At 39.5% G+C, this 14,467-nt stretch overlaps 1 protein-coding gene across 1 annotated transcript in view; it reads right to left on the reverse strand.

Annotated features, from left to right (window-relative positions):
• The window catches only part of mtrex (Mtr4 exosome RNA helicase), a 63,330-nt gene that overhangs the window by 24,757 nt on the left and 24,106 nt on the right, over nt 1-14,467 (reverse strand). The window contains exons 17-19 of the mRNA XM_002941111.5: nt 13,174-13,346; nt 5,238-5,306; nt 2,372-2,500 (exon numbers count right to left, since the gene is read on the reverse strand). Of these exons, the coding sequence (XP_002941157.1) occupies nt 2,372-2,500; nt 5,238-5,306; nt 13,174-13,346 (371 nt within the window). The remainder of the gene's footprint in view (nt 1-2,371; nt 2,501-5,237; nt 5,307-13,173; nt 13,347-14,467) is intronic.

Genomic DNA, 14,467 nt, shown 5'->3' on the forward strand with positions numbered 1-14,467 from the left:
TATAGTGTTACATCCTTTACCTATATGGAATTGTGAGCAATAGTTCGACAGTTGGAGCACGTGAGTTTGACATAACAGATCTTTTTCCTTACTACAAATGTTAGACTGCCAGTGAAGAAAATATCAACCCTCTGCCACGTGCTTGCCAGTGTGCACATGGGGCAGATTTGGCTCCAGAAATCCAGTGACCCTTTTCTGGCAGAAATCCAACCCATGTGACCATAGCAGTTTCTTTGATATGGGAGGAAATAGCCCAAAACTGGGTAGACTACCTGGCGATAATGGAAACCTACCTCACAACATTGGCACAGATTGATTGTGATTGGATTATGTCCAAAAAACATTTTCAGCCTGAAACCTGACTGTACTGTTTAAAAACTATTTTAGATATATATGAAAATACCAAATATATTACACAAAAAAACAAACGGCAATCATGATGGGGGAAAAAAAAAAAAAAAGATGGTACTCAAGTTAACGTCAGCCATCATTTTCTGCAAAAACACGACATACTGCTGAACCTGCATCAAGACCCATTACTATTCTTGATTAAAACTATAACACAGTATGACCTGGACCTGTGAATATGTAAAATGTTTCTTCTGTAAACACTCCAGAAGATACATACAGGCGACGTATGTCTGTGGTATCTGTGAAACCATAGAAGCAAATTGGTTTTGCCAAAATGAAGCAATGTGGGAAATGTTCCCTGTGGCAGGAAAGTACATTCCTGCAGGTCCAGCTGCTGCATGCAAAGCGCACAGCTGCCGCCGCCATGTTAATACTATTAACCCTTGAGAGCAGCAGCTTTCACCCAAGTCCCGCATGCTTATTGGCACAATGTGCAAACTGCCTGGCGCCTTCTCACTGAGCAACAACCGCTAGAACTACAATATGGGCTGGCTACATATAGCCCTCCAAATGTTGCACTGCAGCTCCCAGCATTCCACTAACAGACTGTGGTTGCTGGAGAATGCTGGGAGTTGTACAAAATCTGTAAAAGCCAAAGGTTGACCTGCATTAACATCTAGCACCCACCTAAATACCCACTCCCTAAACAGCAATTATACTTCAAAAACCAACAAATTTTGGGAGACATGGAATTGTGCAACAACCAGCAGCTTCTCCAATGTCTCTGAAGCAGATGTATGGGCACATTATGTCCCAGAACCAGCTGCTTTTCTGTAGCAGGCTTTGCCCACTATGTGACTAAACAACACAGCATTGCAAAGAACATACATATTTTATTTATAATATATTAAATATATATACATATATACACATATATATATATGTAATTTTTTTTTTTTTTACACAAGCCTGGGACCAGCTCCAACTCATTTCAGCAATGCTTATTAATAACTGAAAACAGCATGTGGCATCCAAATGTGCAATTAATTCAGCTGCCAAACTTGGAGACCGAAAGCTTGGGCTGCAGAAGATGAATCGTGGCGTGTTTATATTCACTCTTCATTTTACAATGTCTGCTTGCAAACAGTTTATGTGACACGTCGTATAAATACAGCCCAGGAGCGCTATCCTTCCACACGTGCGCGAGACACATAATGGCACACATCAAAGCAATGCCGTTCTCCTAGTGGATTCTTGTTTTATGATGTAGCCAAAAACGGCTCTTTACATTAGTGCAGAGCAGTGTAACTACTTAAGAGTATTGCGAAAAAAGGAAAATACATATCAGTATAGGGAAAGGGGACAGTAAGCAGATTTTATTTCATTCATTACATTTTAGAGGGAGTGTCAAAATCAAATCATGCCAAATGATTGCAACACAACAATGTGTGGAAACATTACACAAGAATGATTTGGTTTCAGGCTTCTTTTTAGGTCGCACCACACTTTAGCCCATAACAAATTAGCAGGTTAAAAAAAAAAAAAAAAATTTAATTTATGCCGGCACTCACGTGTAAAGAAGATTAATTTGCCTGGGTGCAGTTCCAACAAAAAATGTATACAAATTCTTGAAAGCAGGTACCGCTCACACAGGTCTTAAAGTTCTATTTTTGAAGCTTTATTTTCAAGGCGAGAGAACTGACGTTTCAGTCAGCCGAATATTATATATATATATATATATATATATATATATAAAACCAGGAGCTGATGACATTACAAATGGAAAAGGGCCCCGCCCACTTATGTCAGGGGCTTTTGCGGCATCCCAGGAGTACAGGTATACAGGTATACTATCCATAGTAAGGCATCTGTGGATTACTCGAGCCAAGGGTATATGTGCAGTGGAAGGTTATAAATCACTGTGTGATAACACAAAGATGATTAAGATTATTTTGTCACCTATGATTTACAGAATAAAAACATTACAGTTATTGGAATTGTTGAACAAAGTAATACACACCTGCATCTCGCCTCTCTCATCTGGCCTCGCTGGTTTGGCAGCTTCCGTAGCAGCATTTTTTACACTCTCTTTTGAGCAGTTGATAAGTACTTCTACCACATAGAGTGGGTCCAGTTCACCAGAATTGGGCTAAAGGAAAAAAAGGCAATAGTAATTCACTCAAAAGTTTCAATTCAAGCTAGGCTGTGTGAAACAAAAAGCTTTATAGTACAGGCTTTATTTAAAAGCCTATCCTTTGAATTAAAAAAAATAAAAAACCTCTTTTTGAAATAATGGTTTATTGAAGAGTTTATTGTCTTTACTATTACCACCCCATGGAGACAAGAGACTGAATTAAGAATAACTTCCTCTTCATGACTGTTCTAAAGAACCAAGCAGTGATCAAGTGTACATGAAAGTTGTTTCACTGTACCATATTCAGTGTTTAGAGCAAAAAATTAACACAAAAACCCCCAAAACTTTTGTATTTTGGTTTCAAGTGCTGCACTTTTCTGTTGTTTATCAATACAGTTCATTTTGAGTTATTATTAAAAAGATTTTTACTGGGAGATACACAGCCTTTTGTAAAAGATGGAAACTAAATTTACACTGTAAGCTCTTAAAGTCTCTTATCTGTATAGAATCTTCAATGCAACTGTGCCTTTTCATTATAAATAAATGCAGAGTACAATAGTTGCAATTGTCCCCTACTTGTTTGTTAATTTATTGTTCTGCTGTACAGCACTGTGTACAGTAGCGCTGTATAAGTTAAAATATACACACATACAAAATGACTAAAGCAGGTCTCTGGAGCGGAGACTTTTTTTTTTGTCTCTGATCCACAGACTGTTTTGTCAATACAAGAAAGGTGTTGGAGTTGCTAAGAATAGTGGTTTATCATCCACAAGACCACAGGCTGCCCCATGCCTAGTTTAATCCATTACAGCAGGGTGGTTAAAGCATAATTGCATTTTATATTAAGTGAATTTTTCCTTAACTAAATAAATTAAGCCATTGTGGCTCAAAGTATTAGAATATTTGTTGAACATTTCTGCTACTTGCCTCTTTTTGAGGATATTGTACAGAAAGTGATATGTGTATTATGTTTTACAAGAGCAGCGGGTACGAGGGTAAATGCCACTTTGCTTCCCATTACCATGGCTCTGGGGTGGAGATCTGTTCCTCTATAAAAGACATCAGCCAGGAAACGATTATGTGCACATTACCTCATATTTTCACATTGTAATGCTCAGAAACATTGGCTGCCCACAAGTTAGCATTACTCTGCAGTCTAAAAGTTCAGAGCAGAGGTATAACATATAATTGTTTTAATTTTATCCAGTTTCAGTCCCCAGATAGCAAGATAAACCACTTCTGCTGTAAGAGCCATGGATAGCACAAGAAATATATATTATCGACATACGCTAATGGTATACCAAATCTATAACTACTTTTAGCCATTTACTGGGGCCTAGCCATGGTGGTTGACAGCAAGCAGCCCATGTCAGCCCGTAGACCGTGATAGAATACAATGACAGGAAGTGCAGTCATTAAGCTCACTGATCCGAATGGCTAAAATAAAGAAGCCAATACCAGAATGAAAGCTAATTACACAAATTATTAAGCTGATGAAGCAGGGCTGATTAAGTTCTAATGCTAATAAGCCTTATATGCCATTTATATTCTATACATACACAGTATAATGTGCCATTTATATTCTATATATACACAGTATAATGTGCCATTTATATTCTATATATACAGTATAATGTGCCATTTATATTCTATATACACAGTATAATGTGCCATTTATATTCTATATACACAGTATAATGTGCCATTTATATTCTATATACACAGTATAATGTGCCATTTATATTCTATATACACAGTATAATGTGCCATTTATATTCTATATACACAGTATAATGTGCCATTTATATTCTATATACACAGTATACAGTGAGTGGGCCCCTAAGCTCAGGTAAGTGACAGCAGCACAGAGCATGGGCAGGGAATCAGCAGAAAAGAAGATGGGGGGCTACTGGGGCACCTTTGGAGACATACATCTTCCCTGCTAAAGGGCTGGGGTTGCTTTTTGTTGGTACAGAAGCTTAAAATATAACGCACAATATTTCTGCCGTAATTCTTTCATTAAGCTTTAGTTCTCCTTTAACCTTTGTGTTACAAATCTATAAAGCAGGCTTAGATCAGAGGGAAAAGAAGCATTAATGGCAAAGGCTGGATGAACTGAAGGCACTGGTGCTCCTTTAAGGTTCCTTTGATCTGGAGCTGAGGCAGAGAAAAGCAGAATAGGCATTTGGCCACATCTCAACATTTGGGGGACTGGCATGCTAGACCATGCTGCATTATCCATGAACAATTCCAGATATTTAGAAATTCATACATTTTCTAATTTTTGGCATATTACTGTGCATGAGGCTCTTTGCACTGGTTCATTATAAATCACACATTTCTTTGCCGATACCAACCATGACAAACTATAGTAGCCTACTCTACTGACTTGATGGCATTCTATCAAGACTAGTAATGAACCTAGCAATTGTGGGCTTTGACTAATTCTGGACCCTGGCCACAACATACACATATAGCTGAAAGCAGAACTTTTACTTTGTACAATGATTAATGCACATATTCCACAGGGGAACACATCGTTTGATTTTTTTGGCTTCCAAAGTTGAAAGAAAGTGCGATCAGACTGGTCCCATTTTGCAGACTGTAGAAGTGTGGCCACCCTTTATACAGCACAGTCCCGTGCTGGCTGTGCTTGAATCCATCTACAAAGTGATGACTTGCAGGCCGCTCAAGGTAGGAGGCAGGTACACTAAATTAGGAATATGCAATGAGAGTGTCTTTAACTTATTACCTTTACGTTTGATTTCTTGGAGAAGTTGACTACTGCACCCCATCCAAAATCATCATCCTCGCTTTTTACCTTTGAAGAAAAAAAAATTACATTTAGATTTTTGGAATGGAGGGGGGTTAAATAAAAACAAAAAATCTCAAGATGCAGTTAAGTGGTGCAGAAAAGAATTTAGTCATAAACTACTTGTTGCCCTCCAAATATTACAGAAAAAAAACTATACCTATGAAAAAATAACACAAAAACAGCTCACATGTAAAACCCTGCTTACAGTTATGGGGCCCATTATCCAGGATGCTCTGGACCTGGGGTTTTCCGGATAAGGGATCTTTCCGTAATTTGGATCTCCGGAGCTTAAGTCTGCTAAAAATCATTTAAAGATTGAATAATCCCCATAGGATTGGTTTGCCTCCAATAAGGATTAATTATATCTTAGTTGGGATCAATTACAGGTACTGTTTTATTATTACAGAGAAAAGGGAATCATTTAACCCAGTGTTTTTCAACCTTTTTTGGGCAAAGGCACACTTGTTTCATGAAAAAAATCACGAGGCACACACCATTAGAAAATGTTAAAAAATTTAACTCTGTGCCCAGCAGCAGTGCCCCCCTAGTACACTGGTGCCCAGCAGCAGTGCCCCCCTAGTACATTGGTGCCAAGAGCAGTGCCCCCCTAGTACATTGGTGCCAAGAGCAGTGCCCCCCTAGTACATTGGTGCCCAGCAGCAGTGCCCCCCTAGTACATTGGTGCCAAGAGCAGTGCCCCCCTAGTACATTGGTGCCCAGCAGCAGTGCCCCCCAGTACATTGGTGTCAAGAGCAGTGCCCCCCTAGTACATTGGTGCCCAGCAGCAGTGCCCCCATAAGTCAGTGTGCCCCGTGGCCCCCCCTAATACATTGGTGCCCAGCAGCATTTTACTTCTGCTCTTCGGCGGCTTCAGCAGCATCTTCCCCCCGCCTCTGCACTTCTGCCTACACGCGACCGCACACAGGCCCTTTTATAACATTGCGCCCCATGCGTACTGACGTCACCCGTACACGCGGGGCGCAACCAATGACAGGGCCCGGATTTTATTAAAGGGGGCCCGAGCTACTAAGAAAAACTGTAGCATCGCCGGGCCCCCTTTGAAAGTAAAAATTGCGGCCCTGCCTACGGCACACCAGGCAACATCTCGCGGCGGAACAGCGGTTGAAAAACACTGATTTAACCATTAAATAAACCCAATAGGGCTGTTCTGCCCCCAATAAGGGGTAATCATATCTTAGTTGGGATCACGTACAGGTACTGTTTTATTATTACAGAGAAAAGGGAATCATTTAACCATTAAATAAACCCAATAGGGCTGTTCTGCCCCCAATAAGGGGTAATTATATCTTAGTTGGGATCAATTACAAGGTACTGTTTTATTACTACAGAGAAAAAGAAGATACATTTTCAAAATTAGATTTGCTTATAATGGAGTCTATGGGAGATGGCCTTTCCATAATTCGGAACTTTCTGGATGATGGGCTTCCGGATAAAGGGGTCCAATAACTGTACTTATAATATTTGGCATTGGGGATTTCTAAATAGAAAATTGCCATTTTGAGAACTAAGGGCCGCCCCCTGGGATCATAGGATTCACAGAGCACACAAACCAAGGGCACACATATATATGTTTCACAGTTCATATCAACCAGTTAATAGACTTTTACTCCCACACTACTTCCTGTTACAGTTAGAGCTGTATTACTTCCTGTCAGCTGATCTCTGAGAGAGCACACAGCCTATCACAAAATGGCGGCTCAAGGGAAAAAATATGTAAAAGGGAAACATTTACTTATACAAATATTCCAGTTTGGTGAGATTCTTTAATAGGCCATTTATATGATATAACCTTTCTGTTGGTTAAGTATTCATTCTGGGGGTATAGATTTCCTTTAAACTACAGTCAATCTGCTGACAGGGGTTAATAGGCTGTTGAGTAGCGGTAGGAGTTGTAGTTCAATGGCTGGGAGGGGACCAAGGCTATTCTTTCTTTATCTATAAGGAGAATATATATCTGGAAAAAGAGGATATCTTCCTAAAATAGAGTCTGGAACAACATGAATAGGATATTTTTCCACATGAGGTATTTATTGCAAATGGCCTTTTTAGCCCTAGGAGTATTTGTTTATTTCCTGCCTTATTTCCTTGTTGGGTAGCTGCTATCTATTTGGATAAAAGCCACATTAAAAGCAAACTGCTCCTAACCGGATAAAAAATAGTTTCGATTGTGACTTTATTTATTTATATTTGTACTTGTTAAAAATATCCTCTACCCCAACAATTATTTTTTTTGCACAATAAAAGAAAATACTAGCCATTAAAACAAATGTCAATGGGTTTAAATATTTGTAAATGTACTAGAATTATACTGACCAGTTACATATTCCAGAAAAAAAGCTTTTCAGGTGGGACAGGGATTATGCCTACATCTCAGAGGTGACCTGTTCAAATGGAATTACTTTGTGGATCCACAATAAGCAATTTACCATTCTGTGGCTACTGGGGACAGTGTTTGCTAGAGCAAAGCACAGAGAGTAACTACAACTGTAGAGATAAATATAGCTCTGTGCGTGTGCTTACTACCCTGTGACAAGTTGATTAAAGATGCCAAACTTTTTTCCCCCAATAATGAAAACGTTTTTACAGACAACACTGGACCATGTTTGCCCCTTATTGATAATGGCACAGACAATGATGACCAAGATAAAAGGCCAGTTAATTTAAAGGAGACTTATCCTATAAAAATTAACAATGTACCAGGGATTTGTACTCCTCTAGATATAGAAGGATTGTGCTAAAAAAGTTGTATTTCGTTGTTGAGAAATTCGCCCAAAACCCCACTAGCCCCGCCCATCCGTTTCACTTCCTGCTGGCTGAATTCTCTGGATGAGCTGGGGAGCTGGCAAACCTCAGTACACTGCACTGTAGGATAGGAACCAATCAGCAGCTAGGCCTGACCTGATAGGGAACTGGTCTGTCTGTGCTTGTGTGGCTGCAGGGCTGTGATTGGCTCTCCCCCTCCTACTGTGCTTCTGGCAGGGACCATTAGGACACGCCCACCCCTCATTTCAAACTCTGACAGTGAAGTGATATGATCTACAGGGTGCTCCAATAAAGGGGCCATTTTTACAGATAGGATAAATGTTTAGGCCAAAGTGAAACCAGCACCATATATTATTCATAATTGCCTACAAAATTAGGGTTTTTCCCATTTATCCAAATATGTCTCCTTTAAAGGGTCATGGGCTGCTGTTCAAGAGGGTTGGATTCTACATATCGGTGGCTGGTGCTGACTAGTTGTGTCCCTTCTAGTTGTTGTAAACCAGTGGCGTAACTTCAGGGAACCAAGTGTCCCCATATTAGGTCCCCCCAAGCCCCTCCAATCCTAATGTAGATACAGTGGTGTGAAAAACTATTTGCCCCCTTCCTGATTTCTTATTCTTTTGCATGTTTGTCACACAAAATGTTTCTGATCATCAAACACATTTAACTATTAGTCAAAGATAACACAAGTAAACACAAAATGCAGTTTTTAAATGAAGGTTTACGTTAAGGGAGAAAAAAAACTCCAAATCTACATGGCCCTGTGTGAAAAAGTGATTGCCCCCCTTGTTAAAAAATAACTTAACTGTGGTTTATCACACCTGAGTTCAATTTCTGTAGTCACCCCCAGGCCTGATTACTGCCACACCTGTTTCAATCAAGAAATCACTTAAATAGGAGCTACCTGACACAGAGAAGTAGACCAAAAGCACCTCAAAAGCTAGACATCATGCCAAGATCCAAAGAAATTCAGGAACAAATGAGAACAAAAGTAATTGAGATCTATCAGTCTGGTAAAGGTTATAAAGCCATTTCTAAAGCTTTGGGACTCCAGCGAACCAATGTGAAAGCCATTATCCACAAATGGCAAAAACATGGAACGGTGGTGAACCTTCCCAGGAGTGGCCGGCCGACCAAAATTACCCCAAGAGCGCAGAGACAACTCATCCGAGAGGCCACAAAAGACCCCAGGACAACATCTAAAGGACTGCAGGCCTCACTTGCCTCAATTAAGGTCAGTGTTCACGACTCCACTATAAGAAAGAGACTGGGCAAAAACGGCCTGCATGGCAGATTTCCAAGGCGCAAACCACTTTTAAGCAAAAAGAACATTAAGGCTCGTCTCAATTTTGCTAAAAAACATCTCAATGATTGCCAAGACTTTTGGGAAAATACCTTGTGGACCGACGAGACAAAAGTTGAACTTTTTGGAAGGTGCGTGTCCCGTTACATCTGGCGTAGAAGTAACACAGCATTTCAGAAAAAGAACATCATACCAACAGTAAAATATGGTGGTGGTAGTGTGATGATCTGGGGTTGTTTTGCTGCTTCAGGACCTGGAAGGCTTGCTGTTATAGATGGAACATGAATTCTACTGTCTACCAAAAAATCCTGAAGGAGAATGTCCGGCCATCTGTTCGTCAACTCAAGCTGAAGCGATCTTGGGTGCTGCAGCAGGACAATGACCCAAAACACACCAGCAAATCCACCTCTGAATGGCCGAAGAAAAACAAAATGAAGACTTTGGAGTGGCCTAGTCAAAGTCCTGACCTGAATCTTATTGAGATGTTGTGGCATGACCTTAAAAAGGCGGTTCATGCTAGAAAACCCTCAAATCAGGAAGGGGGCAAATAGTTTTTCACACCACTGTATATTAGCAGATTCCACGTGATGTATGTACTTGTGGGTAACCATGACCCACCCACCTATTCCCTGGTGGCTCCCCCACTACCCCTATAATTACGCCACCATTTTCAACTACATATTCGATATTCATTAGCCATCCGCTAAAAGTCAGGGACGGTTTTTGGAGTAGGGTAGGGGAAACGCTGGGGAAATTCGTGCCATCTTTGCCCCAGTAGAGTAAACACACTGATGAATACAAAGACAGAAAGAACATGGGAAGCTGAAGGCTGCACTGGCAGCAAATTGATTTCAACCACTTTGGATCACTTGTAATTGAAAAAACGAGAAATGTAATAAAACCAAGTTCATTACAAACTAGTCGTTCAAAACCTATTAAATTAATAAATGACTAATGGAAAAGCTGTAAAATTGAATTCCACCTGGCAGAACGACAGAAGCATGAGAGCATTCACTGAAAATCTGCCCGAGAAACAGCTGCAATACGTGATCCCTTTTCTCTTAAGCCACACTGGACAGATTTGGTAAGAGCTAAGCACACCGGGAAATGATGGTCACAATTAGATCACTGCAGAAAAGTTACTCACACAGCCATTATCACAATAAAAAACAACCCTCTAACGTAAATGCTAAAATATAAACAAACAAATAAAGTACAGAATAATGCGGGAACAGTAGCACACTGCTGACAACATATAAAGTATTAACGCCCAATATACAATCAGTATTGGTAACCTAAGTTGAAAGGACCAGCAAGCCCAAAAATTAAATTGACATTTTATATATTTCCTGGCAAGTTCTTATTTTGAAAGAAGTGTTTTTTTAGTGGCTAAACACTGAAGATATTTGGGTGTAAACTGGGAGGGGAGGGTATTTTCAAAAACTGTTGACTAAGTGAAGACAACGTGCATTGATTAAAGAAAATTTTCATTCTGTGGTGTTGTAAGTACTTTAAATTCTTTTTGGATGAGACCTCAAATGTCAAGATATGATGCATGCCCAGCAGGCACACAAGTCACTGACATTCTGACATGCTGCCGCAGGTGTCCTCCCCACTTCATCAGGCTGATCCCTGTGAGCATCATATTGCCAAGTGTATTAGTTTATTTAAAGCAAGCAAAAGCAGCCCAACACCCTCCACATTTAATCAGCATCTTGGAGTTATAAACCAGAGCAAGGGTTCTCTTATTTTCACTCAAGCCACAGATAGATATTATAGTCAACAAACGTGCATAAAAAACATCATCATAGGGTTATAGGTGTCTTCAAATTAAATCTTTTTATTATTGCCTTTTTTGTGAGTCTTGACACTCCAGAGTCTATTAACACTCATCAAACATGGCACCTTTCACAGTTGATATAATAGTACTGAATGATCAGTGGGAAACTTGACATAATTTGAAAGAGAAGCCAGGTTAGTTTTGCTATTATCACCAGTTTGGGGATTCTCATTAAATATATCTAAAGACTGAATGGCAACTTTTTTGTTATATTAGCTTGCTCCATGCAAAATATCAAAGTTCTCTTGAATCATGAGTTCAAGTAGTATTCCTCATTCTACTGCAGAGGTTATTTACTATATGGCCAAGTAGCCGGAAACCTCTTCATAAATTGCATTTAATAGAGAATTCTAGTCTGTCCAGAACAGCCATAGCGTTATCATGCACCGTGTGAAGCATAAGGCTGGAGTAGTAAAAAGTCATTTGGAGCCACGAAAACACGTTCTTTGGAGTTATGAGAATTATGCTCCACCGGCTGGCATTCTTGATGAATGAATTTGGTTTGGCAGATGCCAGACAACCTGCCAGAATGCATAATGACCACCACAAATGAATAAATGATCTGGGGCTGCATTTTAGAATTAGGACTAGAGCTTTTGGTTTCAGTGGCAATGCATAATACATTCTTGAAAACTGTGTGCTTTCTACATTGTGGCATCAGTTAGCCACGAGGTTCATACAGAGATGAAAGTTGAAGAACTTCACTGAAGAACTTTACAGAGAAGCCTGACCACAACCCAACTGATACTTGTGTGATAAATTTGAATGGTGACTGCGAGTCAGGCCTGATATTCAACATCAGTGCACAAACTCACCAACGCTTGTTGTTGTTTAATGGAAGGAAAGACCACAAACAACATTCTATCCTCTAATGGAAAGCTTCTTGGAAAAACAGAGGTTGTTAAAAGGAGAAGAACAGGCATGATCGCCAAAATTTTAGGCAACCTTAACGAACACTGCTTACCTGGGGCAGGTGTTTCTGTTCACTAAAAATAGTACTTGCATTGGGTACTACTGTAGAAGCTCCACCTCGCAATCTTATCCCTGTTCTTAGATCATCTCTTCAGCCCCTGGGCAGGTGAGCATATGCAGCAGAATGAAATGTAAGCTTTTTGCTTCCAAATTTGGATTTTTACTCGACTGTGTATGTGCACCAGGATCAACATGTGAAAAGGATCAATTCAGGAAAAAAAAGATGGGAAAGTGGCACTTCTGCAAAAGGACCCCAGGCTGGTGCAGTTTTCAGTGAACAGGAGCACTGGTCCGGGGTAAGCAATGACATTCAGTAGAGGAAACATGCAATGACCATTTGTCAACTGTTTTTAGGCAGCTGACATTTTAGGCTAGACAAATCATTCCAGTATTATGTTTTTCTATAGAGGGCCCAAGGACAAAATACGCTATTGTCCAGTGTAATCTGCTCAGTCAAATCACAAACTTTCATTAACATTAAAAATCGACAAGTGAATTTTCATAAAGTCTTCTGAATCATATTTATCCAAAATGATTGCCATTTACAAATCTAATTCAAATGTGTTTTATGTAATTCTGCAGTAGCAGGCCAAACACATCTTTACATGGGGCTTAGCTTGATGTTGCTTTTTGATTACCAGTTAAACCTCTGTAGTTCAAAATTCACCATTAATCAGTCCCACACTGTCATATGCTTGCCTTAAATAAACTTAAGCAGAGTAGAAGTTGCCAGGTCACATAAGTAAATTTCATGAATGTTAGCAATTTGTTGCCTATAATACAATAAAAACACATGGGTCTCCAACTTGGGCCCCCGCTGTTTAAGAACAGAATCTCCGAACAGCTGGAAAAATGCAGGGGGTGTTGGCACAACAGAAATAGGCAGCAGATTGCATATCCCTGGGTTAAAATAAGAGGTTTATGGATGCAAAAGTTTCTAATAAAAGGCATTAACCAGGACAATGAGCTTTTACCTTAACCAGCCTACCAGGCTGCATAAAGGGCAGGCAGTACTTGGGTTTATGGATGTAATCTTCAATCTCTTTCCCAAGTTTGGCAAGCTGCTGACGGATTTTGTAGTATGTAACAACATTTTCTTCATTGGGAATCTGTATACTGTTATACTGTTCCTCTAGTTTTTTAACCTCTGTAGAAGAGAAAAAGAAAAAAAGGAGTAAACTTAGCAGCCATCAATGGTGTTGTCCATTATTGTAAAGAAATATTAATATGGGACAATTTATGGCACTGACAAAGCCATAAAAATGCACAGAACAGCAGTGGAACTCTAATGCATTTGTGTCAGTGCTAGGCTATGTAATTTCCTTCTAACTGCTTTATAGATACTTGTTTGTCAGAATATTCCCGGAACGGCAGTTTTAGCTGCTGTGCTCATGCTGGAATCTACTGGGCCATAGAAACCAATGGGTTATACACGGTCTTTCAACAAATGATTATGCTTACGATTACGTGCCAAGTGCAGGAAACACGTAAGGCTATTATGTGGTCTAATTGTCTACAGTAAAGCTTCTTTGTTTTTATCTATCACTTCCAACTGCCTGCTCGTGGGATCTGTGAGTGCCTGCCATTTGTATTGAAGTATACCTTCAACAAATGTTACCTGGTGTGACCAGTTGATCCAACAGCTAATTAAAAATTAAACACACTACTCAAGCATGATATCTTAGGCTAAAACTCTGTAATCACAGGTAGAGACATATTTACTAAAACTCCACAATTTTTTTTTTTTTAACTTTCAAATTCGACTGAATTTGTTTTCTCAAATGTCTGATATTTACTAAAAAAAAGTCAAAAGTAAAAGTTGCTTCGAAACTTTCGCTGTTAAAATCCCGACTACATGAAGCAAAAACAGAGAGAGAGAGGGTACGGCATTGGAATTTAAATATAATTGATTGGAGGGGTAATGTGCTTTTGCAGAAAATACATTTTTCTTTAACAGGTTTAAGTTGCCCTTGAAGGCCAAAACCAATTTAATATGTCATAGACAGGTGGTGTTTAAGAAAAAGTGGAAACAAAACCCACAAGAACATTGCCCTAAACTGACAAGAAACAGGATATTTACAGTGAACACAAAGACGAGGAACATGTTAATATTGGCTAAATTAAAAAAATATCCACATAAATCTGCTTTAAAACTGTTCCATATTCTTCAGTGCCAGCTCTTTGCTGATATTTAATAAAATTCATATGTGGATAGGATGGATTGGCTTTCACGGCTCTTGCTGAAAGTAGGCTCATATCACCGCATAA

Source organism: Xenopus tropicalis, chromosome 1 (genome assembly GCF_000004195.4).
Source record: "Xenopus tropicalis strain Nigerian chromosome 1, UCB_Xtro_10.0, whole genome shotgun sequence".
In the NCBI taxonomy this organism is placed as follows: domain Eukaryota; kingdom Metazoa; phylum Chordata; class Amphibia; order Anura; family Pipidae; genus Xenopus; species Xenopus tropicalis.